General features: G+C 43.2%; 1 protein-coding gene across 1 annotated transcript in view; it reads left to right on the forward strand.

The window, feature by feature from the left end:
- Window positions 1-26,667, forward strand: part of MYPN (myopalladin) — a 2,138,596-nt gene that overhangs the window by 186,979 nt on the left and 1,924,950 nt on the right. The window contains exon 2 of the mRNA XM_078643205.1: window positions 4,917-5,888. Within this exon, the coding sequence (XP_078499331.1) occupies window positions 4,917-5,888 (972 nt within the window). The remainder of the gene's footprint in view (window positions 1-4,916; window positions 5,889-26,667) is intronic.

A 26,667-nucleotide genomic window follows, 5' to 3' on the forward strand; every position in this document is an offset into this window, starting at 1 on the left:
AAGTGAATCCATGAATAGAATATTTCTGTCTGCCGATATTCATGTGCCTCTATAACAAATATTACTTTACCACCTCTCGATGATACTCCATTATTTATGAGTTTGTAAGTTATAGTTTTTCTTACATTTACCGGGATGATTATAGCATCCGGGTCATTCTGTAGGACATTTCCGCCTTCTAAAACTGCTTGAGCTGCAGCTGCAGCTGCAGCTAATTCTTTGTCAGTAATCATTATTTTACTGACTGAACGGTTTGCAGAACAAGTTTCAAGGAAACAAAGATTAGGTGCACAATATTTTGGAACACTGTATCCTTCAACGTTGAACAAACCAAAAACTAGTACATTGGATTTTTCGTCCTACTCAGTTTTGGCGGATGTTATCCTTTAACCCACTCCAGACGTCTTTTGGAGTTTTTACGGGAGAAAGGGGTCTGTGTGAAAAGCATGACTGAGTTACTCTAGTATCTAGCGTTAAATTATCGCCTTACCAAAAGTTGGGCGCCATGTAGTGTAGTTCCTATATTCCCAATAGGCTCTGCGCATTGGAATAATATATCCTGTAGTTTAGACGTAGGACTGAGGTCGACTAGGTCTCTACCGAATATATTAAACTTAATTGTGAGTGCCAGCTAGCTCAGAGGTCACTAGAAACTTTCTCGAATTCACAAGAAGGGATTAGTTTCTGACAACCGCATAAACATGGCAACTTTGTTTCCCCAGGATAAGAAACGTATCTCTAGAGTCACGGAAACAATAGATAACTATTTTACTCAGTCAATCGTGCATGCTTCGTTTCACCAGAAGTGCTGAGAAAATAGAGAGACGGGTGTTTTCAATAAAAGTATTTATTGAGCGGGCTTCTTTCTCAAGCATAAGAAATGTACTGCTACAATCGTAATACTGGTTATAAAGTACAAGGCATATAATACGAAAAGTATTATAAAGTAGTACTGTAAAAGCACAGTATGGTTTCTAAGCCATATAAAATACCATATAATACATACAATACATACAGTGATAAAACAGTGACTAAAAGTACTCAACTGGTGCTTCTAAAATACGCCTATCCTGGTGTACCCAACCTAAGTCTAGTTCAAGGGAAGAAGTAAGTGAGGTGTACCCTAAGTTTAGTATTCTTTGCCAAGAATCTATTCCAAGAATTCTCTATGGGTTTAATCAGCTCCGTACCTTGGTTCTAGAATGACGGAGGTCTTGTATCTCTTTCTCAGGACACGATTTCCCAGCAACCCGCAAGGGTAGCCTGGAAACACTGGAGCTGGATTTCTCGGCAGGAGAAAAGACAGTGTCTCTCAGTGCGTCAGCTGGAGGGTCGGCTTCCTTCGGCACTTGCTGCTGCAGGGCGCGTCGGGCAAGTAGATAGTCAGATTGCTCCAAACCACTGTGTGTTTGTCTGGGCAAATGTAGGCATATTTATACCTTAAAGGTGCCGAGTTTGACGTATGATTGGACATAATAACGTCATTCAAAGACTCAGTTCTTTGAAAACTCCATGATTTCCTAGATAAATTAGTATTCAGGCAAGGGGAAGTCCCTAGCTGCTGAAGGCGGGTTTTTCTAAGAAATCGTGGTTGAGTCTCGGAACTTAGTGAAAGTAGCCATGCCGTATTTTGGGCTGCATAGGCTCAGTCAAAATATGGTAATGATTTCTATGCCTATATAAGGATCGGGTAATTTATACCTATATATGGGCATGAATCGGGAAAATTACACTAGGGTCCTAGATTCCTGCACAACAGAAGAGGGTGTAGCTTACAGGCTAGGGTGGCCGACTTTGAAGTTGAGGAACCAGGTTCACGTCTGGCAGGAGGCACAAAACTCCTGTGCGGCTGGGAAAATCACAATCTCCGTGTGCCTAGAAATAAATGTGTCCTTCTGTAATGCAATTGGTGTTCATATAAAGCACTCTTATACCTATGGGTCGAGTTTGCGCTATACAAAACTGCAAAAGAAAAAAGAAGAAAACACAGTCCACCATGCTGCATCACCTCAGTGTTTGACAGTTTTTCATAAACGTGTTATAATAGCGAGAGGAGGTGGTGTTTTTATACCACGTCCCTGGCAGGATGCCTTCTCATTTATGAGGAAATAAAAGGCTATGGAAGTAATGCAACAACTCCCCCAGTATGGCAACGGATCACCGCTTGATAAGCAGCTAATCCTCTAGCCTACTCATTATCATCTGCGCAGAACTATATACCGAACCAGCCACTATGGATTGCTACCAGATTTGATCCCTCCTTCGAAGCATTCAAATAACTGTACATTTCCACTCCCTACTCTCCACAAATGCAGGCTGACAGCATGGAGTGCCTTCTGCTGCTCGGAGATGCCTGTTGGAGGAGGGAGGACACGCCTGCAGTGGTGTAAGAGGGCTCCACAACAGTGTGAGAAGTGTTAAGGGCAGGAATGACAACAACCTGATCCAAAGGTTACTTACAGGAAGATTCAGGTCCGAACATGGCTGTCCCCCAGATGCAGTTATACAGAGGAGGGTGAGTGAGGAGAAACAAGGCTGCTTCACAGCAGGGGTTATGGAGCCAGACGAGGTAGCCCTAGCCAGCCAGCTGCCATTCACTGCTCTGAAAAGATGTCCGCTCAGCTGAATGTCCACCTGTGACCGAAGCGAAGGTCTTATCTGGGGTGAGAAAAGAACAAAACATGAGCTGCTGCTTTTAAATCCGACAGGCAAGGAAAGATGTGTGCTGCCTTGCCTGTGAGGTAGAAATAGGTAGCAGAAACCAAATACTGCAGTTTGCTTTTAAAACTACAGCTGTGGTGTAGCTTACAGAGCTGCTGACCTTGTGCCTGGGGAACCGGCTTCGAGTCTCTGCGTGGTTCCTACAAAAAACATGCCAATCGAAATAAATACAATTAAACTTGCAACAAATAAATTGAAACAGTGGTGAATTTGAAACAAATGTGGTGTAGAATAATACTGGAGCAATTCATAGTAAACAAGCCAGGCCACAAGTAAATATAACAGGGGAGGGGGAAATGCATGAACAGACACCCTAGGAATGCATTCTGATAAGCCATTGCTGAAGCTGGTGTCCTGTAAGTGCTGTGTACATCAATTAAGTAAATAGTTCAGCAAACTGCTAATGAAAGCTCATGTATCTATATCCCTTGCACACATACAATATTGGAACAAGCTGTACAAGTGTCATTCAGAAACAAAAGTGAACAGTATTCATTGTTGATGTCTTGGTTTCTTTAACCCCATGCGTGCGGCGCATTTTCCCACTGTGCGCTGACTTTTTAAAAAACCCGCGGTTCATGACGAGCTCAGCTCGTCATGAGCGTACGAGAGGCGTACCTCATGACGATCTGAGCTCGTCATGAGCGTCGAAGGGGTTACTACAAGTTGTAAAACGCAGCCAGCTGACACGTGTTTTGTCAGGGAAACAGGTAGTCCCCCGACTCTTCAGGGCTGGGAATGATACAAAAAATTACCTGAGAACAAGGCACAGAGTGACAAATGATTGGAGAACACATGTCCTCCTCACTGTGTTTTTAATACGTCACCCCGTCACTCGTGGAGACCATGATGCAGAGAAAATGCTAATGAAAGCTCCCTAGTAAAGACACATGTAAGACGGCCAGTCCACCTGGAAGTAAAGGGAGGTACTAAAGATGAACTAATAAGTCTATTAACCACATCGCTGCTTGGTAGTTTCCGCTGCTGTGCTGGACAGCAACAAAAACGGGTGTGGTCATGATGAGCTCAGCTCGTCATGAGCATCTGAGAGGTATATGCCATGACGAGCTGAGCTCGTCATGAGCATGGAAGGGGTTAACAAATCAAAAGCCAACATTTAAAAAGGACAATGACACAATCCAATAAAAAATATGGGTGGAGAGTGGTTGGAGCTTCAAGTCCATACCTGAATACAGAATGTCTCAAAGAGACAACGTAGGCGCTGCCTAGGCGAGACCTAAAACACCTGACACTACCTGCCCCCTTGGAGTGACGGTGGCCAAAGAGACTGTCCCACACTTCTATCTAACTGTGCTTCACTCCTCCCCTTGTCACTAGGCCAATTGTGGCATTGTGTCACTGGAGCGGATGTATGACATTACAACGCATGCATTTACATCGCATGCCTTTACAACGTAAGTATTGCAACGCAGTCCATTACAACGCATAGTGCTTTGGGGTGCTGGATAGTGAATAGCTTAATTTACTATTCCAACTCCAGTCCCCGTGGACACTAGGGAAGGTTATTGGATAGTAAATTAACCTATTCCCTATCCTAGAGCGCGCCCCAGAGAAATGCGTTGTAATAGTTTGCGTTGTAATGGCTGCGTTGTAAAGGCTCTGCGATGTAAAAGTTGCGTTGTAAGTGTTGTTCACCCACTGGAGCGCACCACTTAGCCAAAATGCCTAGGGGAGTACTGGGCATGCCCAACTCCCACCTGCATCACCATTTAGGCTAGTTCAGGTATTTCAAGGCAAGGAGACAGGTGTAGCAGCTCCATGCTCCATGTACTTTTTATTTCTTCCTGAAATAAAATGAACTTGTTTTTAGGCATATCTTTCCAGACTGTAGTCCTTAGGTTGAAGAAAGCAGCTCCCCTTTAGCTCCGAGCTATCATGAGGTGCTTCATTTTCGAAGTGACATGAAAACCTGGCGTTTTCCTGCTAGAGCTCAATAACTCCCTCTCAGACTTTACTATGGCATATGTTGCACTCTACAAACTGATTTTAAAGTAACATAACATTATGTAACATATTGGACAGTAATGATTTAGAGGTGATGTACATGATATGGCAAATTGCAATGCCGTGCTGTTGTGCTAATATACAATATGTACGAATATTTGGACGTACATAACACATCTTTGTAATTTTACCATGTAATATTAATGTGTTTTTTATTATTCTTATTGCAGAATGCAAGACCAAAGTGTGGAAGCTACAGCTTCGATTTCGCAACTTCTAAGGGAGACTTATTCAGCTGAAAGAGGGATGCAGAAAGCAGAGACCGCAAGACACGAATCTGATTCAATGCATCATCCAAGTTCTGTAAATTCGCCTGAAGTGGTAAAAAGGCCAGATGATGTCTCTGATCTCTCTGCCTTTTTGACCCAAGAAGAATTAGACAAAAGTGTGAGCTTAGCAATACAAGAAATTCATCAAACTCCATATGATATCAAACAGTTAGAGCCTCAGAAATCTACAATTTACTCAGCAGATGAAATTAACAACACTCTAAAAATTGCTTCAAATGAAAAAAAACTTCAATTAGTTTCTCCATCGACTGACAGTGAAAAAGATAATCACCCTGATAATCGTAAATGTTTCCAAGACAGTGTTGTAACAGTTCCCAAAGTATCCATTGAAAGCTCTCATGAACCATACCAAGAACGTGGTCGCAGTGAACATGGAGCTGGAAAGGAATCAAAAAAGGAATTAAAAAATAAAGCAGCAGATTTTATTGAAGAACTTTCTGCCCTTTTCAAAACCCATAATTCGAAAAAGATCAGGCCGAAAACATGCAAAAAACATGGAAGCAAACATAAAACAAAAGGTGGAATAGCGCAAGAATGGAGAACGGACTACACAAATATGTCAGAAACTAGAGAAAGGCATCATACATCAATACCAATTAATGTAGAAGAAATAGTAGATGCTCCGTCAGTTTTACTTATAAATAAGGAAGAAGAAGACAAAGATCTGGAAAATGAAACTGAATTAAAAACTACCGAGGCATCATCTGAGAATTCACAAACACCTTTACATTTTGAGGCGACTATGAGTCAGCCTCCTACTTTCATCCAAAAACTTAAGAGCAGAGAGATTCTAGAAGGAGCTAAGGTGCAGCTGGATTGTACAGTAATGGGATTTCCAGCACCGAATGTGCGGTAAGCAAATGAAGCTTTTCACAGTTCTGAAATCATCTTGCCTGGTATGTTTTAGGTTGTTATATTTTAAATAAGTGATTTATCATTCAAATGATCGAAAGTCAGGTATGTTTGGCTTACATGTTTTTAAACTATTATATAGGTTTTCCTTAAAAAGAGAAGGCCCTTCTTAGCTTTCTATTTAGCTTGTTTTGCAAATAAAAAAACAAGCATCGGCAAAGCCAATCGGTCTTTCTTTTTCTTTTCTAAAGAACCATCACCATTCACATTTGCGTGCCTTCAGAGTTTTCAAAAGCTGCAAGTGTCCCTATCCCAGCGCAGGGTGCGTGCCCTTAAACTGTTAAATAGAGTTTCTGCGAGTCATTCACAAGTGTTTGCTGAAAGAGGCTGCAATACCTTAGACTTCCACTAGGGGATCCTAAAAAAAAGACTAGTACTTTTTTTTAAACTTTATTTTCTGGTTTTAATACAGAGATGTAGCAGCGATTATACAATGCAGTTTATGTTAACAACAGTGGCAGAGTGCCACCGTGGCAGACCAAGCACAACACAATCACGTATGGGAATAGCAGCAAGGAATGCAATACAGGCCAGTGTTAAAGGCATACCGTGTACAAAAATACCAAACAACACAATAGTTAAAGAATGAAAGAGGGGCCCTACCTACCCAGTAAGGCTGACCATGGCAAACAGTAGGGAGGTCCGGCTTTCCACGAACACTCCAAATGACAACCTTCACTCATACCTAAAATGAGCCTCTACCCCCCCTCAGGGGTTATGCCAGCCGCCACCTGTAAGTTCTGTGTCATCGTTCGTCGGGCTATGTAGTCTCTGTAAGAGCCCCAGATGTCCACTGGTCTGGATGAACTGGGAAGTAAAGTATAAAATTCCTCGCAGTTGACATTACAAAACGCCAAGCTTCTTAGCCAGGCTTGCGGAGTGGGGGTTCTACTACTACCCCACAATAGCACAATCTCGCGTTTGGCCAGAAGGAACCCCAGGGCAGCCAGTTTGTGAACCTTTGAGGGAAATTAGCTACATAACCCAACAAAGCAGTCTCTGGAGTGGGTAGAAGCTGCATGGACAGTATGTCTCCTAGCGTAGAGTGAACGCTCGTCCAGTACTGATGAATTTTAGGACATGTCCAGGCAAGGTGGGCGAAGTCTGCAAAGGGAGATAAGCATTTCTGACAGTGGTGCGGTCAGGTGTTGTCTATTCTAAGGGAGTGGGCGGGAGTGCAGTACATCCTGCGGAGAAACTTAAAATGGAGTAATTTGTGTCTGCTGTTCAAGGAGACCTCACTGGTGGCCCTACAGCACTGCTCCTATTGGTCGTCCGATATCGGCTTACCTAAGTCCACCTCCAAAGCCGCACGCACCCTGGTGTCAGCCACTGGTCTAATCGCGCCACACTGCTTATATAGTTTAGAAATCAAATGCGCCCCGGCCGGGGTCTGTATCAGCAACGTCAGGGGAGGGGTAGGTTCAGGAGCAGAAGGAAAAGAAGGAAACACAGCTCAAAGGGTGGAACGTACCCGGGTCAGGACAAAGGTATCCATAAAGGTACGCTCACTGAAGTGGGCCCTCTTCCGATATCGAAAAAGCAAGCCCTTCGGGGAAAGAATCACCAAACGTACAAACTTGAAATTTCTCCAGGGTGCGTTGAATCAAGGCCTCCCCAGTTATCGGGAGCAAGGAAGGGTTAGGAAGAGGTAGATCAGGAGAGTACAACGAGTCAAACCCCAACAGTCTACGTAGCCTGTCCCAGGCCCAACACGTGGTAGAGACCGTTTGAACATCACGCGGATCCTGGGGGAAGCCCGAGGGTAGGATAGTAAGGAGATGGCACGGGAGAACCAGTTCTGCCTCTGGTTTCAAATATGGAATGCGTGCGTCCGGATGGAACCAAGCATACGCCTAGCAACATTGTGAAATCAGGTAGTACAGATAAAAATCCGGTACCCCGAACCCTCCTCTGTCATATGGTAAAGTAAGAATCTTCCAGCTGACTCGGGGTGTCTTTTCCCCCCACACTAATCGCAAAAGTAGTGAACGCAGCTGTAGGAAAAAAGTCTTTGTGAGAGGGATAGGGATGTTATTGAAAAGGTAAAGAAACCGAGGTAGGATGACCATCTTAATGATAGCAAGCCTGCTTGCCATAGACAGTGGGAGACGTAATCATTTCGCGATCTGTGACTCCAACAAGCTAATTGTTCTGCCATAATTAAGTCTGATCATTGTAGCAGGATCTAGATGGATGTTAACTCCAAGATACTTAACCGAGTCGTTACACCATTCCAGAGGAAAGTCGCAAGGCAGTGGTGCTAGCCGTAAGGGGGAAAATAACGGATTTATGCCAGTAAATACAGAGCCCAGAAAACCTCCTGAACCTATTGATTTCTAAAATCAGGGGCTCAAGGTTGATATGAGGCATCCTGACATAGCGAACCCTATCATCCGCATACAATTAAACTAAAAGGGGGCCTGTTCGGAATTGAAGGCCACGGTGTAAGTGGTTCTTTTGGAACTGGCGTACTAAAGGGTTCATGGCCAAAATGAAAAGGAGCAGAGATAAGGGACACCCGTGTCTCGTACCACGAGTCAAGGGAAAGGGATCGGAGAGAGTGCCATTAAGGTGCAATCTGGCAGTCGGTTTAGTATATAACAGAGCCACCGTGGAGACAAAGCACTCAGGCATGCCCATACGGTGCATGACCAACAGGAAAAAAGGCCATTCGAGAGAATCGAACGCCTTTTCAGCATCCAGAAGAATAGCAGCGGCGGCCGTGGAGAGCTCAATCCTATGCAACACAGTATAGAAGGTTCTTAAATTAAGAGAAGTGGATCTGTGTGGGACAATCCCGACTGCGCCGGTGAAATGATAAATTCCATCAGCAATGACAATCTAATCGCGACAACCTTGGCCAAAATTCTATAGTCCATGTTCAAGAGCGATAATGGCCGGTAAGAGCCACACAGTTCGGGGTCTTTTCCCGGTTTGGCCAGGAGAATGATTACCGCCTCCCTAAATGTAGGGGGAAGAATACCAACCTCAAGAGCCTCCGCGTAGACCTCCACCAATTGCGGTACCAGGATATCCTTATATGCCTTATAGAAATGGTCTGAAAAAAACACTGAGACAGGGCGCCGAAGAGGCATGCAGGGCATCAATGGCCTCCACAATGCTATCCGGAGTGATGGGGGTCAAAAGAACAAATGAAAGTTCTGCATGTGGCGTTCTAAGTACACCAGTGCGATCTCCGATAAATAATCCCCCTGTTTACTCCGGTCATCAGTCAGACGCGGCGTATAGAGCGATTTATAGTAGGAAAGAAAGTGGCCGCAAATATCCGGGGTAGAGTGCAGAGGGGTACCATCAGGGCTAGTCATTACAGTGATGTAGGCAGAGTCGCGCGGAGGGCGCAAAGGATTGGCCAGTAGCTTACCGGGACGTTCGCCCTCACCAAATCGCCATGCAACGTGTTGCTTACTGAGGAAAGATAGCTCCCTTTCCGCGGCCTCTCTAAATTCTAACACTAACTCCAATCATCTTGACTCAATAGTCGCAGAGGGCGTTGCAAGCGCATCGCGATGTAAAGTGGCGATGTCCCATTTAATACGGTTCAAGGTGGAGTGGAGGTCGCGCAGGACACCAGCGTGTTTAGCAATACATACTCCCCTAATATAAGCCTTAAAGCCCTCCCAAAGAACCGCCCACGTGTCTACTGACCCAGTGTTTAAATCGAAGTAATCCTCGATAGCCAGTCTGACCTCTTCATTAAAAACAGTGTCTAACAAGGCCCGGCCAGAGAACCGCCACTGCCTCTCAAAGCCCTCAGCTCCGGGAATATTCAACTGCAGGACCACCGGGGAGTGGTCCGAAAGTGTGCGGGGGAGAGTTAGGACTGCATCCAACCAGCCCGCCACCCCAGGGGAAACTAGCCAATAGTCAATCCTGATCCATGTATTGTGAAACCCTGAATAGTGAGTGAAAGCGGGGAGGTGTGCATGCAATTGAAGTTCAACGTCGACTAAGGAATACTGAACACATATGTCCCTGAGGACTTGACGGGCACAGAGCTTGGCGTCAGGGGAAGCAGCGGTACTGTCCCTAGCGGGGTCCATCGGGAGATTGAAATCCCCTCCCAATATAGAAAGCCCGGTGTCAATCGAAAGGAGCCGAACCTGTAAAGCCTGAAAAAAAGCCGGGGAGTCTACATTAGGTCCATAAATCCTTACCAAGGTGACCCTATGTCCCATCAGCAAGCCAGTTAAAATCAGGGTGCGGCCATCAGGATCTTTGATCGTGTTATAGAGTGCAAACTGGACCCCTTTATGGATAAAGATGGAAACCCCTCTCGAGTACCTGCTGTAATTGGAAAAGAACCTATGTGGGCCCCAACTTGTGGCGACCGGAACCCCATCGGATGTTGACAAGTGTGTTTCTTGCATAAATACAATATCAATCTTGTGTCGCACAATGTAATTGAGAACTTGCCTACGTTTTCTGGTGTTATTCAGTCCTCTCACGTTCCATGTCATCAGTGAAAGCCCGAAAGGACCGGGTACATTACCTAGCTGAACCATCGAAATAGTATCAGTACAAGCGAAGCATTGTGTATGCCTGATCTAAACCACATCACGACCATAGATTCCAAAAATCTGCAAAAACCATTAATGATGAAACAAAGTTCCCCCCCACCCCCCTCCCAACCTCTTGTAGACCCCAAAGAGGCAGACCCAAATATAACCAACCCTTCACATGTGCGATGGAAATCGGAGCTTGCCAGAAAGAACAAATGCAGCACAGTGCAACCTGTGAACATTAGAAGAGAACATTACGGTTTTCACCATAGGACATGGCAACGCCACGCCAGTCGGGCAACACAGCAATCAATAACTTTGAAATAAAGCACATATGGATGGAGAAATGAGCATTAGTAGGACACATTAAAGGAGCAAGGAAAAAAGCAGTCAACCAGTCCCGGGTTGGGAGAAGAGATCGACACTTGTTTGTGAGGCCTCTTGCGGTGGGGAAGCAGACCTCGGCTCTCCGGATGCACCCGCATGATCCTTCCTGTATTCCCACCAAAACTCCTGCGCCTCAGTCGGAGTGTCAAACACCCGAGACCTGCCATTTATGTCCACCTTGAGCCTCGCTGGGTACAGCATGCCATAACGGAGACCCAAGTTTTTCAAAATTGCCTTGACCCCCTGAAATGTGCACCTAGCTTCTTGAACCACTATGGTGAAGTCAGGGAAGAAAGCTAGTTTGCTCCCTTGCACTGGATATCCCCCAAGTCACGAGCAGCGTGCAAAGCGGTGTCTCTATCTCGAAAGTTCATGAGTCTGGCAATGATGGATCTCGGAGGCAGACCAGGTCTAGGACGGGGGCCCAACGATCTATGGGCGCGCTCGACCACGAATCCCTGCGAGAAGGTCTCCCTGCCAAACAGGTCCGCCAGTAGTTGTTCAACGAACGTGTCCATCCGGCCGGTGGCTGTTGTCTCCGGAACACCGAAAATGCAAATGTTGTTTCGGCAACTCCGGGCCTCCAAATCCTCGTTCTTAATAGCCACATCCTTGAGGATCTTCTTGATCCTTTTCAGCCATTTCAAAGAGGAGGCAGCACCGTCCTCGATGTCCGATACCCTGGACTCAAAAACAACCAGTCTACGATCATGCACCTGGATTTTTGTACTCATATCCGCCAGTTTTTTATCCAGATCATTGAACCGGCCGTCCAGCGCCTTGAAACCAGCCCTCATTTCATCTAGCATGGCCGCAGCAAGGGGGGGCGAGCATTCGGCGCCTTGGAGTATTGAGGTCTCCGCAGATTGATCAGAAGGAGCATGTGACGCAGTGCCCGCCGTTTTATCGAACTGCAGCTTGCTCTGCTTAGGGTCTTTCTTAACCATTTTTGAGGAGCGTGGAGGGGGGACCAGCAGAGAAGAGCACAATGAGAGCACTGCTGTACAGACCAAACTCTGAGGGGGGAATCACCAAGTAGATGGGAAAGACTCAGCCAAGTCGTCGGGCGGTGCCACAAAATCCAAGTACAGATCGTGGGGCAATGGGAATCCAAAGGGCAGTGGCAAAGGAGAGGTGGCAGATGACTCCTAGGCACAGTGTAGGGACAGCCAAGTGATAGCAGCATAGGTGACAGTCACAATACGTGGGCGTCTGAGTGCGATCCTGGCATCCGTGGCCACACCACGCCAAAGGATGCAGAGGGCACAAATCACTATCCGGCAGCTGGCACCCAGACAGCCCAGGCGCCGCAGATGAGCACTGTAGGACACCCGTATGTCAGGCCTGGGCACAGCGCAGGACCCCGTACCGGTTGCGGGCAGGTAAGGCAGACAGTGGCTTCGACAATGGCAGGTGCCTCCGGCGGCACATTAATGCCCGGATAGGGTCAGGACAGCGGAAGCACAGGCTCGAGCGTTACAGCGGGCCTACGACAGGAAAAGTGGCCGCAGGATCGAGCCAGCATGGAACAGCAGGGCTTGTGTGGTCAGCAAAGGGCAAGGAGCGTAAGCGCCACCGGAGGCCCAACCGCAGACAGCGCTCCCAAGAGGGCCCACAACCAGCACGAGGCAGAGCCAAACACACCCGAAAAATAACCCCCAGTGTGGGCCCCCACCCACTACCGGCAACGGAGCACTCCCGGGGCGCCGAGGGGGGAAGTCCAACCACCCCACATCGCCCCGACACAGCCCCCACACCCGTCACCCACCCGCGACCCGGAACTCCCCGCGAATCCACCGCCACATGTCCGCCGGTCCCAGCAATCTCGGAACACGCACCAGGCCGCAACAGCCTGCGAGCCTGCTCGAGGCCGAGGGGTCTGACCAGAGGAGCGGCAGCGGGAGAACGGAGAGCGGGAAGCACGCCAGCCGGGCTGAAACGAGCAACAGGGCAGCGAAGGGGCAGCAAATGGGGGCAAACTCACCACACTCCCAGCAGCACTGCGCAACTACGATGTGGGCCACAATACTGCCACAGCCCTCAGCTTACATCGGAGCTCCTCCTGGTCGAATCTCACACTAATCCTGGACCTCCGATTGTGCACAACATGGTCTCAGGCACTGTAGGATGGTGTCCAGCGGCAAATGCTAGCTCCTACATCAAACGAAGAGGAAGCGTAGAAGCCCAACCGGCGGAGCTTCAAGCGGATGCGGCCATCTTGGTCGCCTCCGTGGCCACGCCCCCACAAAGACTAGTACTTAGTGTAAATGGCTGCAGTACTGTAAGCTTTGATTAGAGTTACCAGATGACACCCAAAGACTTGAGTGACTGCATTGTGTTGGAATAGGTAGGGCTTCATACGAGATTATCCTGATAAGAGCAAATGAAAGTCTACATAGCAATAAAAGACACCATATTTTTCTCCCCACTAATGCTTTTATTTACTAGTAAACAAAACATATGTCGACGAACAGTGTGTCCAATGCTGCCTTCTTTGTTAAATGGATTTTATTAAACGTAACTAGTTTTGGAGTCTCAAATCATAAACAAAACTTAGCTGAAAAACAGATGGGTCATTAAGGCACAACATGGACAGGCATCATCAGTTTGTTTGTAACACTACTCCATGGCTATGTCCACCACGCTGCAACCCAAGGTCACCTGTGTCAATTAGACTCACGTGTCTCCAGCCATGGTGGAGCATTCTTCACTTTGCAGAAAGCTGAGCCCATCAAGCCATCTACAAAGTAGATTTTGCCTAGGTGCCTTTGTGAACATTGACACCCTGTAGGCTCCGCAGTTGTTTAATGGATGCTGCCAACAACCAGCTCCATGGCCTTCTTGCCAACACACTATGCCAAGATAGTCACCTGCATCCAGCAGCATTTAGCCAGGCGATATGTTGCACGTGACTAATAACACATCCATGCCTCTCTGTGGCAACCGTAAGGCAGCTGAGAGCTATTGACTCCACTGTGGTCTGTAAACAGGCACAGTGATACATTATTCCACTGTCTCCTGCGAGCACTGTGCTTCCCTTTTGGGGTGAAGTGGACACGGAAGGGGTGCAAAGGCAGCTTATAAAATAGACAAATTCAAATTCCTTGAAGTACAGGTTCTATTGCTTTGGTTTTCCCTTCACCTATCATTTCCTCGTAGCTACAACATAAAACTCGCTGCCTGTGTGCCACACAGTATCTATTTGCTTTTTACACGCAACAGTCTGTTGCTGTGATTAATCTAGACAGGCTATTTAGGTCCATTCTTTTTAGGTCGAGCCTGGGCAGCGCATGCGCTGGTGCATGGCGTGCACTATTGGAGTATGGCGTTGAAGCCCTGCCCACTCTCCACCCATATTTTTAATTGGCTTGTGTCATTGTCCTTCGTAAATACTAGCTTCCAAGTCGTTATTAGGATTGTTACTCCTTCCTTGGCGCCACCTTGTCTGCATGTGTTACCTCCCATAACGACTGGACCTTTTACTTGTGCTGTTTCACGGTCTGCTTTATCTTGGTTGTGACATACTGCTTTATATATACCGCACAAAGTAACACCTTGTATACTGTATCACAATGTTTAAAAATTCTCTCTGAAGCCCAACGGGGAGCCCATCCCTACGTAAATGGGTGAGGCTTGGCTCGTTTTGCATTTATCATTGTGTACACATCGTGAATCTAAATAGTTGAGACTATACACACTTGGATATTCTAAAGGTATACAATTAGTCTCAGTCGATGAAGACATTAAAGATACACTAGACACTCACCCCAATAATTGCATTACAGTCTGTGACTGACATTTGTGACTCAAAGATGATGGCCGGGGTTAGCAGTCTAGCTTTTACAGACAGCAGAGATACAAAAAGATGTGACTTCCGGTTATATCTGGCTAATCAGTTCCAAACCAGCAGAGGACGCAGATGGAGTTATTATACATTATGTCCGATTGTTGCAGTAATTGTGGATGTATTATTGATGGTATTTAGCATGACAAAATGGCGTAGACCTGGTAATCAACGATACCCTGTCATATATTTTCAGATTTATTTAACAGACACCTTCGGGGTGCCTCTTAGCAAGGACTTGGAATTGAGGGTAAAGTTGGTGTACAGTGTACATTGAGCAGGTTTGATATTGTTGGACCTTCTGTTTATACCACATGCTGTTTATTCACCAACGAATCACCCACTGATACGTGATTGTATGCACTAAACATGCCCCACTGGTTAACTCGGAATGGGTGTTTCTGTTGTTTCTGCAGTACTCACTTCCAGTGGTAAGGATGCATGGTTTCGGTCTGTGGATTAGTGATTACCATACTTACATAGTGGCCACCTATATCTTGCGTATTGTTATTATTATTATTATTTCGCATACTTTTATAGCGCAGACCTGTCACCCAGAGGGCATCCTGGCGCTTTGATCAGAGAACCCATCGCACAAGACTAGAGCAGACGCGCAGCCATTACTTAGGAAAGAGATGAGTTTTTAAGGCTTTCCTGAATGGAAGATAGTCCTTGCAGCTCCTGAGAGTGAGTGGGAGAGAATTCCACAATTTAGCTGCCGCCACTCTAAATGAGCGGCCGCCCATCCTCACTCTTTGAAACCTGGGCACCACCAGAAGGTGAGCCGATGACGACCGCAGAAGCCGTGGGGCAGAATACCATGCAAACATGTTTTGTAGTGGAAGGGGGCCTAAGAGGTGAACCGCTCTAAATACCAAACAGGCCGCTTTGAATTGGACCCGTAGTTCTACCGGGAGCCAGTGCAAGTCACGAAGCGCCAGAGTAGAGGAGCTGGATCTGGGACGTGAAAGGGCCAGTTTAGCAGCCATATTCTGCACCCTCTGCAGTTTCCCAATCAGATTTTTTGGGGCCCCCAAAAGGAGGCCGTTACAGTAATCCAGCCGACTTAAAATAGTCCCACGGACTACCTCCGGCCTGGATCGAGCAGGAAGCAGAGGCAAAACTCTGCGGAGCATGCGGAGAAGCATCATACATGTTCCCGTGGTTTTGTTAACATGTAGGTCAAGTTGTAAATTAGGGCCGAACATGACCCCTAAATTACGGGCTGACTCCGATGCCGACACATTGTCCATGGATGTGCACTACAGTTGACATACAGCTTAGCACTATGTAATATGCACTCGGTTTTTCGAATGATGCATGAAGTGAGCTCTCAGTAACATTCCATTAGGCAATGGTGGTAGGTTTCCCAGCATGCATAGAACACACCTTTTGGATTTGATCACTATGCTTGATTAGTTTGTAGGCACTAGACCTACACTAGACCTTTGAGTCGTATGAGAAATTGGTGTGTGGTGCACACTACATATATAGTTTTGGATCTGGACTATTGAGAACAAGCATGTATATGTGTACAAATATTTTTTCTAGAAGTAAGTACAGACTGCGTGCGGCATGCCCTCGCAGGCTGTCTCTACCACCTGGAAATAACATTTTCTGGAAAGATTAAGCTAGATATCCAGACGCGTCCATGACTGGACTATATCCTTACCAATGAATGGATATATCTTGGTAAGTTTGGATGATGGTACAGATAGACTTGGAACATCAAGTAATTTTAGACTGTCAACTTATTTTGGTTTCTGTTACCCCCTCCCATTTTGGAAAAATCTACAGGTAATCAGTCAGACGACCATTGTCCTGAGGAGACCCAGAGATTCTATAGGATAGGATGGGATAGCCATTGTTAAAGCGCTCAAATGCCGCCGCGTCTAGGTGCTAGGAGTGCACTGAGGAATACTGGTCCGTAAGAGCAATTTGAGGAAAACAGTCAGGACTTCAGCGTTTTCCTAAAAATCTGCCGGCTAGGTTGAAGTCTCATGGTAGAAGGCAATTGGTTCCATAACTTGGATGCACAGTGTGATATACTCTGACCCCCCTATCTCGCTCTATGAATTTCAGGGGTATGGATAAGACCCGTATTAGTAGATCTCAGAGTTTTGGTGGAGGTATACCATGAGAACATTTTCTGGATCTCCACCTCACCACCTCCATAGAGTGCCTTGTGCACCAGACATAGGGCCTTAAATTCCACTCGTTGCTGGACCGGGACCCAGTGAAGTGCCCTTATACCTGCCGAGGTGGAATGCCCTTTGGGAACATTTAGTAACAATCGTGCCGCAGCGTTTTACAGTGATTGTAATTTCATCCTCTGAGACTTGTTGATGCCCATGAATAGAGTGTTGCAGTAGTCTAATTTTGAAAGAAAAAGAGCTACTACTACAGTTTTAAGAAGCTCCTGAGGAATGAAAGGGAAGATCTTTCGTAAGCTCTTCAGTAAGAAGAAGCAGGAGAAAGTCAAACGTTTAACCTGGGCAGAGAAATTGAGCTGATCATCAAAGTTCACACCTAGGTTCTTAACCTTAGCGGTAGGGCAGGAACATTCACCTGCCTCTGACGGCCACCAAGTATAGTTCCACACTGATTGGCCCTTGCCGAACTCCAGCACCTCTGTCTTGTCGGTGTTTATCCTAAGGAAGTTTCAATTCATCCAGCTCATGATCTCAGTTAGACAGGCATGAAAACCACTGGCAATGGTCTCTGGTTGTTTGGACACAGATATTACGAGCTGAGAATCATCAGTGTACACGACCAGGGTAAAGCTGTATTGACAAGGCTGAACCCTGTGGCACTCCGCACGGGAGATGAAAGGTGTCAGATTGTAGACTATCGCAGTGTATGTTCTGTTCCCCTGCTGCTAGAAAGGAGGAGAGAAGGGCCAGAGCTGTACCCTCAATTCCCACGTCCTTCAGCTGCCGCACGAACACTGTGTGGTTCACGGTGTTAAATGTTGCCGATAGGTCTAGGAGGATAAGAACATCTCTGGAGTCGAATGTCCGACAAATGTTTTCACTTGGTTGCTTTGAGCAATGATTGCCTCACATGTTGTAATGGGATATACGGATCACTGAAATAATATCGAGGGACAGAATATCGACCAACAAAAATATCGTTGACAAAATATCGAGAGACAAAATATCGAGTTTCTATCTACAAACAGGTAAGTACAAAAATATCGAGTTAAAAATATCGTTTACAAAAATATAGTTGTAAAAAATATCGACTTTAATAAAAACAATGTTTAATTACATTAATATAAAAAATTAATTACTAAAATATACTTAACAATACTTAAAATAACTTTTAATAATTAAATAATTAATGAAAGTAAAAAAATAATATTTTTTTAATCATATTTCTTAAAACATATATATATATAGTAACAAAATTTAATTAAATAATAGCCAATATTATTAACGTACAAATACAATAGAGTAAAAATGACTATTCCCACTCCAGTGGGTGCAACAGTAGGGAAAGCGTTGGATAGCGTAGGGGTTAAAATTACTATTCCCACTCCAAGGAGTGCAACAGTGGATATATGACGTTACAACGCAACTTTTACAACGCACAACCATTACAACGTAAGTATTGGTAAGTATATAATAATTTTTATAATTTAAATTATTTAAAATTAATTTAATATAATTTAATTTAATTTAATTTCATTAAATTAAATTAATGTAAATTTAATTTTACTTTATTTTTACACTGTACCCCTGTACCCCAAAAACCCAAAACTGACCCTGAACCCTAAAAAAAAACCTTTACCCAAAACCCCAAAACTGACCCTGAACCCTAAAAATACCCCTTTACCCAAAAACTAAAAACTGACCCTGAACCCTAAAAATACCCCTTTACCCAAAAACCCAAAACTGACCCTGAACCCTAAAAATACCCCTTAACCCAAAAACTAAAAACTGACCCTGAACCCTAAAAATACCCCTTTACCCAAAAACTAAAAACTGACCCTGAACCCTAAAAATACCCCTTTACCCAAAAACTAAAAACTGACCCTGAACCCTAAAAATACCCCTTTACCCAAAAACTAAAAACTGACCCTGAACCCTAAAAATACCCCTTTACCCAAAAACTAAAAACTGACCCTGAACCCAAAAAATACCCCTTTACCCAAAAACTAAAAACTGACCCTGAACCCTAAAAATACCCCTTTACCCAAAAACCAAAAACTGACCCTGAACCCTAAAAATACCCCTTTAATTTAACATAATTAGCAATTAATCAATTAAATTAAATTAATTACCAATTACATTTTAAATAATTAACAAATATTATTTAATTACCAATTAATTAAATATTACTACCAATTAATACATTTACATATTTAATTAATTATAATTAAATTACTTCCCACCCTATTCCCCTATAAACCCACAACCCGCTACAGGAAATAAATTATTTTAATTTACATAATTAGCAATTAATCAATTAAATTAAATTAATTACCAATTAAATTTGAAATAATTAACAAATATTATTTAATTACCAATTAATTAATTATTACTACCAATTAATAAATTTACATATTTAATTAATTATAATTAAATTACTTCCCACCCTATTCCCCTATAAACCCACAACCCGCTACAGAATAAAATTAAACAATAATTAAAAAAAAATCATTAATTAAAAATAATTATAACATAAAATGACACTTTTCACACATATTATAACATAAAAACACTATAAATAATTAAATATTATTTAAAAAAACGATATTTTTTACTATCTAGATTATATACTTGGATATTTTCACTTTCTATATTATTTACAGTCGATATTACTTCACTTACCTTAAAAACTATATTTTGACTGTCGATATTCTGTCCTGTCGATATTTTGTCCAAACGATATTTAAAACTCGATATTCTGTCCAAACGATATTTTGGAGTCGATATTATGTCTGTGCACCGGGATATACATGTAGTCTCCTTGTAAATGCATGACCAGTGAACTTTTATATCTTGTTTCTTATGTGTATATTTTGATATATATTTGTCACACTTTAGCACTGCGTCACCAGCACTTTCATTATTCATTAGTACATTATCTGCATATAGAACATTATTGAAATAATAGTACATTTTTTACAGAAACCTTTTGTTAGTCTCTTTATATATGTTTTGTTAATTGTTCAGTTCAAATAACTTTATTCGATTCAATCGAATCATAAAAGTTTACATACATACATTAAGTAATAGAATAAAAAATGCTTAGGAAAATGTTGTGCAAAGGGAAAGAAGCTCCTACCATTCTGCAACACATTAAAAAAAATACAAAGTATTAAAATATTGAAAACCCCAAAAATCTCTAAAAAACTTAAATTCATTTTAGGATTCATAGCATTTCCAGATTAAAAAATCAATTCTGTAACGCTTGCCACCCCACTGTGGAGCTCAGAGAAATTAGGTAGCCTTTGGAAATCTAAGGGGTTCGACAAGTGGGAAATTAACGGGATCACACATATCAAAGACGTCTGGGAGAAGGACACAATTCACACGTTCAATTCCCTTAAGCAGCAATATCACCTTCACGATAGGGAGCACTTCCGCTATCTCCAGGTCAGACACGCATTACTTACACATATCCTCGTAGGCACGCTGCTTCCAGATGCCTCCCCCCTTGAGGACCGCGTATTGGATAGTTATCTCCCGGAAAAGACCATCTCCCTAATATATAAAAAACTAATTAATAATACGGAAGACCTGCTTGTACTAATTAGGACACAGGGGAGTGCAGATGAAATTGAGCTAGATGACGAGGATTGGCGGGAGGCGGTCTCCTCTCCACGGGCAGTGGCAATGCAGATGAGGCTCAGGTTGGTGCAATTAAAGATTCGTCATAGATCGTATGTCACGGGGCCTCGTCTGATCCTAATGGGTAGATCAGAGAGTGGGGAATGTCGCAGAGGGTGTGGAGAACTTGGCACTTTCATGCATATTTTGTGGCACTGTAGGGTTGCACAGGTCTATTGGGTGGAGATCCATGATAAACTGTGGGATGTCCTGGGGGTAGAGATCTGACCAGAGGCTCGTAGATGTATCTTAAATGTTTGGGAACCCACAGATCTGTGTGCGTATAAGCAACAGCTGGTAACGTTAGCATGCATGGTTGCCAAGCGCAACATCGCTCAGCTGTGGGGAGTCCGGAAATGGGCAGAAGATATGGATTGATGCATGTTCAGGGAGAGGTCGGTCTACATTTCTAGAGGTTGTCCCCAGAAGTGGGGTAAGGTCTGGGCAGACTGGAACTGCTACAGTGGTGACATGTGTATGCCTCCGATCAGTCTGGAAGAAGAGGAGGCACAGGCGTCCTTGTGACCCCTTGATCATCATCTTGTATGTATTTGATATATGGACCTGTATACTTGAAAATTGTGTAACCGGTTAATGTCAACTGATGTCTTTTGTTGGTTAACTGTTAATAAAAAGAGATTACAAAAAATATAATAATTCTGATGAAGTTAAGCACAGCACTGCAAATAACAGCAGTAGATAGTGACTGCAAATAATTAAAACCCTCCTGGTAAGAAAAGGGATGAATTTCCCTTAAAACTGGCTTGATAAAACATGCCCATGGGTCTTTATAAAGTGTGCAAAACAACATAAAGTGCATTTTACTTTGATGAGCTAAATTATTGCAAGGACAGGGGGTTAGGCTCTCACACCAACCCGCCTGTTTAGGAAAAGCCACAAGAAAGTGCAATGTGCAAAGACGAAGTCTAGTCATAAGGAAACGCGAGTAAACGTGCATGGTAAAAGACAAGTAAAATTGTGGTTGGGTCTGAGTTTCACAATCTGGTGTACCATTATCCTGATTTTACATACATAGTTCAGTTTGGAATCCTTTTTGATAACCTGTTTCATGTTTGATTGGATACCATCTGGATTATCGAAATAATTTTCCAAGCCACTTTTGTAAAAAGTATCCTTAACATAACGAAGCTAGGGTAGTGACATTGCGTTATCAAGATTCATACAGTCTCTAATGATACTCTTTGATAATAATAGATCCTCCGATGTCCAAATTTTACCCCATAAAATTAATGGGGCAATATTTATCCTATGTTGGAGAACAGCGGGGAATCATCAGTAATCTTTTTAAAAATGTATTTTCTAAAATCTGAATCAGGGTACTTTTATGGTAACCCCATACTCCTGCACCAAAGGTGGCTACAATAGACATTTTAGTTTATAAAAAGTTATCATTTAAGTTACAGGCTTATGTCCAAGCATACAAATAAAGCGAAAAAGCCCCTTTATTGTTCTGCTAGTTTGTTGAATGCTAGCCACAATTAGGTGTTCCCAGTTTAATTTGTTATTAAAAACATTCCCCAAGTAGGTCAGATGTGTGTTTAGTTGGGGCCGCATACCATAATAAATGATTTGCTAAAATGTACCTTTAGGTCCAATGCCAACATATATTCAGTGAACGCATTCAGACATTTTTGGAGGCTATTGGCTGTTAAGGTCATCAAGACTGTATTGTCTGCGTAAGACAGTGATGGGAACTGTTTGCCTTCTATGCTTGGGAAGTCGAATTTCTGTTATAACAAAAATTGTTCCAGTTCGTTTGTGTATATTAAGAATTAAAATGGGTCCAAAATGCAACCGTGACGTACCCCCTCAGTAGAAGCAATGGGCCTTGTCTTCTCTCCCCCAGGAACAAAACGGATAGCTACAGTGGTAGATGCATGTAGCCTATGAAACAGGGTATAAAGGAGTTCCTCGAAACTCATGCTTTCCATCAGTGTCCACAACTTCCCCCAGTTCACTGTATCGAAGGCACTGGACAAGTCCATGAAGACCAGGTGGATCGACCCACCCCTTGCCTTCATGTACTTGCCCATAGTCATGGACAAGTTGAGGCACTGTTCATTGGCTCCCAATCCCTTTCTGAAGCCGTATTGAGTATTAGATATGAGCCCAGAGGCATTAGCCCATGACTCCAAACGTGCGATGATTACCCTCCCTATAACCTTGCACGTAGCATTGATTAAAGAGATCGGCCTGAAACATGTGAGGTCATTCCTGTTACCTCTTTTGAAAATCGGGACTACCACTGCATTTCTCCATGATAATGGGATACGACCCACTATTACTGATTTAAAAACATTTAACAACAAGGGACTCCAAAATTGATAGTTATTTTTTGATAAATCCAAGGGCAACCCTTCCGGTCCTGGGGTTTTTGAGGAAATGCCCTTTGCTAGGGCATCCTCAACCTCACTTAGGGACAGGGATGAGCTAAGCTGATGTGCTGCTTGTAAGTTAATAGCTATGTCATCCCTTTGTTCTTGTGATGTGACGCCCTTTGGATTAAATATACCCAAAAAATGAGACTTCCAAGCTTCCCCTGTTATGGTCGAGTCCATGCTCCTTGAGTTACTAGAAAAGAGTGTACGATTTATGACTTCCCAGAAGCTCTTAGAATCCTTTAGAGCACGAGCTCTTTTAAGATCTTCCCAGGCCAGTCTTCTCAGTTCTTCCTTTCTACGCTTGACCACACTTTTATAGGCCTGTCTCACTATCTTGATTAGCAGCCTATCACGAGGAACTGCATGCTAAGCTTTCATCATATCTTTTTGCGCCTTGGAACATTCAGCATTGAACCATCTTATTTTCGGGGAATCCCGACTCCTCACTGACTTAGTCAAATTTTTAGCCACATCTTCACAAATTGAGTCAAAACATTTTATTATGGCGTCTGGCTGGGAGTCAAAAGCTAAGCATACCGTGATTTTGCTTAGATTTGTTTTGATAACATCCTCTTCAAATTTTGTAGGATTTATTGAGTTCCACTTTAACCTAACACCTTGATTACGATTATGCTTTAATTTGTAATCATTGCCCCTGCCCTTCTGTGCAATACCAAAATGAGTAAGTGCATTCTGTGAATACCAAAATGAGTAAGTGCATTCTGTGAATACCAAAATGGTAATAAGTTTAGGATTTTGTAGTAAGTTAGTTCTGTGAATCAGGCCCTTTACAAATCAGAGGGGAGCTCGGCATTCTCAAATAATAGAATGCAGGTAAAAACTGATAAAATCCATTGTTTTTAAGAATTGTCAAGTAAAAGGTTTATAAAATGTATACAATTATACAAAGTTCAAGATTGTCTGTGGCGACGACTCGGCACAAGGGCAGGTCAGTATATCCACAGGATCTAATTGTCTGAGAGGGACACTGGGCTGGCTGCGGATGCTGCCCAATCGAAATATAGTTAGCAGAGCTCTTTCCCATGGGTTAATAAAATGTCTAAATATGGCTCCATACCCTTGGAAGTTTGAATAATTACGTATTCTGGACTTTTCCTCTCCTCCCCTCCAGAGATAATGTCACTAGAGAACTAAACTTGTCCTTGATCCAAGCTATGTAACCCCAAGTAATCTGCTGGAGACTGCTGAGCAGATTGGACCTGCCAAGTTTAACAACTGTTCATTTGATATGTTACAGTCATGGAAGTTTATAACCTGGGTCACAGTAAGAAGTCCTCAATTATTTATCTGCACGAGATGGACAGCCATAATGAGATAGATGCAAGTTTCACCCGAAGAATGTGGCCCATTTGGTGTCAGTGGCGGCTCCTCCCCTAAGGCGGAGGAGCGTCGCCCACTGCTCAAAAGGAAAAATAAAATGATAATGTACCATTATTATAATTTTATTTTCCCTGTTGCAGTCAGTGGTGGAGGGGGTGGGGCTGGCCAGGGCAGGGGCTGAGGGGTATGCACTTCCTAAGTGCGCATTAACTGTTTTGCCAGGCCCTCTTGGGCCTACCAAATAATTCATGCGCACATGGCATGTTCTTACCAGGCTGCATTACACAGCCTGGTCAGGAACATCCATCCAGTCTGAGCGCCGATCAACGGCACTCAGACCAATCACAACGCTGCATTACAGGGTTGTGATTGGCTCATGGGAGCCTTTCTGCCAGGGTGCTTCCTGCAGCCGCTGGCTGGGACAGGAAGATGAAGAGGACAAGGACAGAGGACCGAGGAGATGTTGCAGCCGGCTGGCCTGCCGTTAAAGGTAAGTCCTTTTTTTATTACATTTCTCCCCCTGCCCTACCACCCCTGTCCAGTAGCAGCCACTACTGTTAGGTGTTAGCCTCAGCAGGCACGGACAAAGTCAATTTTCCTCACTCTGAAGGCTATGAGAAGTACGGTATCCCCAGATTGCTGCCCCATGAGTTAATGTTGAGATATATTTCTGGTTAAGAATTTGTAAAAGGGCCTTAACTGTTGTATTCCCAGCTCTCCGAGCAAAACTAAACAAGGTGCCATAGATTGGATAAATCATAAGCACTTGGTCACAAGACAGTGTGTACAGATGTTTAAGGAGCCAAAGTCAATATCCAAATACGAACATCGGCTGATTTTTTCTAAAATCCAGTCACTGATGAGGATTGGACATACTTTGCTTGTCTATCGGCCAGGGATCATTGTACTAAGTCTTCTTAAAATTAGTTTCTGGGTGCAAGGAGTCCATAAGTTTACAAAAGTGTCAATCGGGCTACTAAGGCTATTAGGGTCCCTGATATCAAAACAACATCAACAGACATAACACTGGAATACGTTGTGAGCAGACCATTGGCATGCCTGGCAATCAGAGTTTAAAAATGCATTTAGTTTTTTAAAATATAATAAACAGATTATTGGAGCAAGCAGACAGCCCTGCTACACCCCTCAGTCTAACACAATTGAGTTGGTACATTTACCTGCCATACCGTATCTCACGGATGCTGATACCTCTAAATGCAGTGCACAGAGGAAATCAACCATGGTCTGACTTATGCACATATGGATAGGATGGCCCACAACCTAGTCTGATTGACTCTATCGGAGGCACAGCTGAGGTCCATGATTGATAGGTAAAGCTGAACCGCCTTGGTCAGAGCATCTTTGCTGTTAATCAGTTTAAACATCGTTCTAAAGCTCCCAGGCCTGTTCTAAAACCGTTGCTTACTGCTGATACAATTTTGAATTCATATGCTCATTCCATAATTCTATGAAAACAACCCGGCCAGCCATTTTTATAATTGAGTCTAACGATCAAATCAGTATTCAGACAAAAAATCGGAAATAAATATTGAGAGGCAAAAATATAAAGTCGTAAATATTGTGATGCACAAATATGGTGTGCAAAAATATTGTCGAAAAGACTATCAATTTTTATGGTGGGTAATATTGATGTTAAAAATATCTTTATTGCTAATATTATTGACACAAACATTGTTAATAAGATTGTTTTTTAATTATTTTTTATGTATTTAAGTAAATATTTTAATTGTATGTTATAAATTGTATAACTATTTCAATTTTTTTTTATTATAGTTAGTTAATTTGTATTTGTTTTTAAAATGTAATTTAATAGTTTATTGTTATTTTTAGTGCTGTAGCAGGTTGTGGGGTTTACAGGGGTACAGGGTGGGAAATAAATTAATTATAATTAATGATGAATTTGTAATTAACATTTAATATTTAATTGAGAATTAATTATGTTGACAGTGTAATTTCATTTTGTAATTATGTTAAGTTTAAGGTGGGGTTCGTAGGGGTTTACGTTGGAAGTCATTTAATTATAATGAGTTAACAATTTATTTTAATTATTAGTCATTTTAAAATTAATAATTTTGTAAATAAGTTAATTATTTGTTTATATTTTTGGTTTGAGTTGTTTTTGTACGGGTGTAGGGTGTAAAGAACATAATTATAATAATGAATGTAAATTATTAGTAGTTATTCAATTGTTAATCAATTATGTAAATTGTGTAATTATGATATTTTTAAGTTACACATTAAGTGCAGGTTGTTGGGTTTGTAGGGGTAATGAGGTTCCAGTAGGAAAACACTTAGTGTAGGTAAGTGCACCACTTACACCTCACTAGCCATGTCTAGCACAGGTGAAACTTCAGGTTCTCTACC

The sequence above is a fragment of the Lissotriton helveticus genome, chromosome 5_1, assembly GCF_964261635.1.
Source record: "Lissotriton helveticus chromosome 5_1, aLisHel1.1, whole genome shotgun sequence".
Taxonomy (NCBI): Eukaryota; Metazoa; Chordata; class Amphibia; order Caudata; family Salamandridae; genus Lissotriton; species Lissotriton helveticus.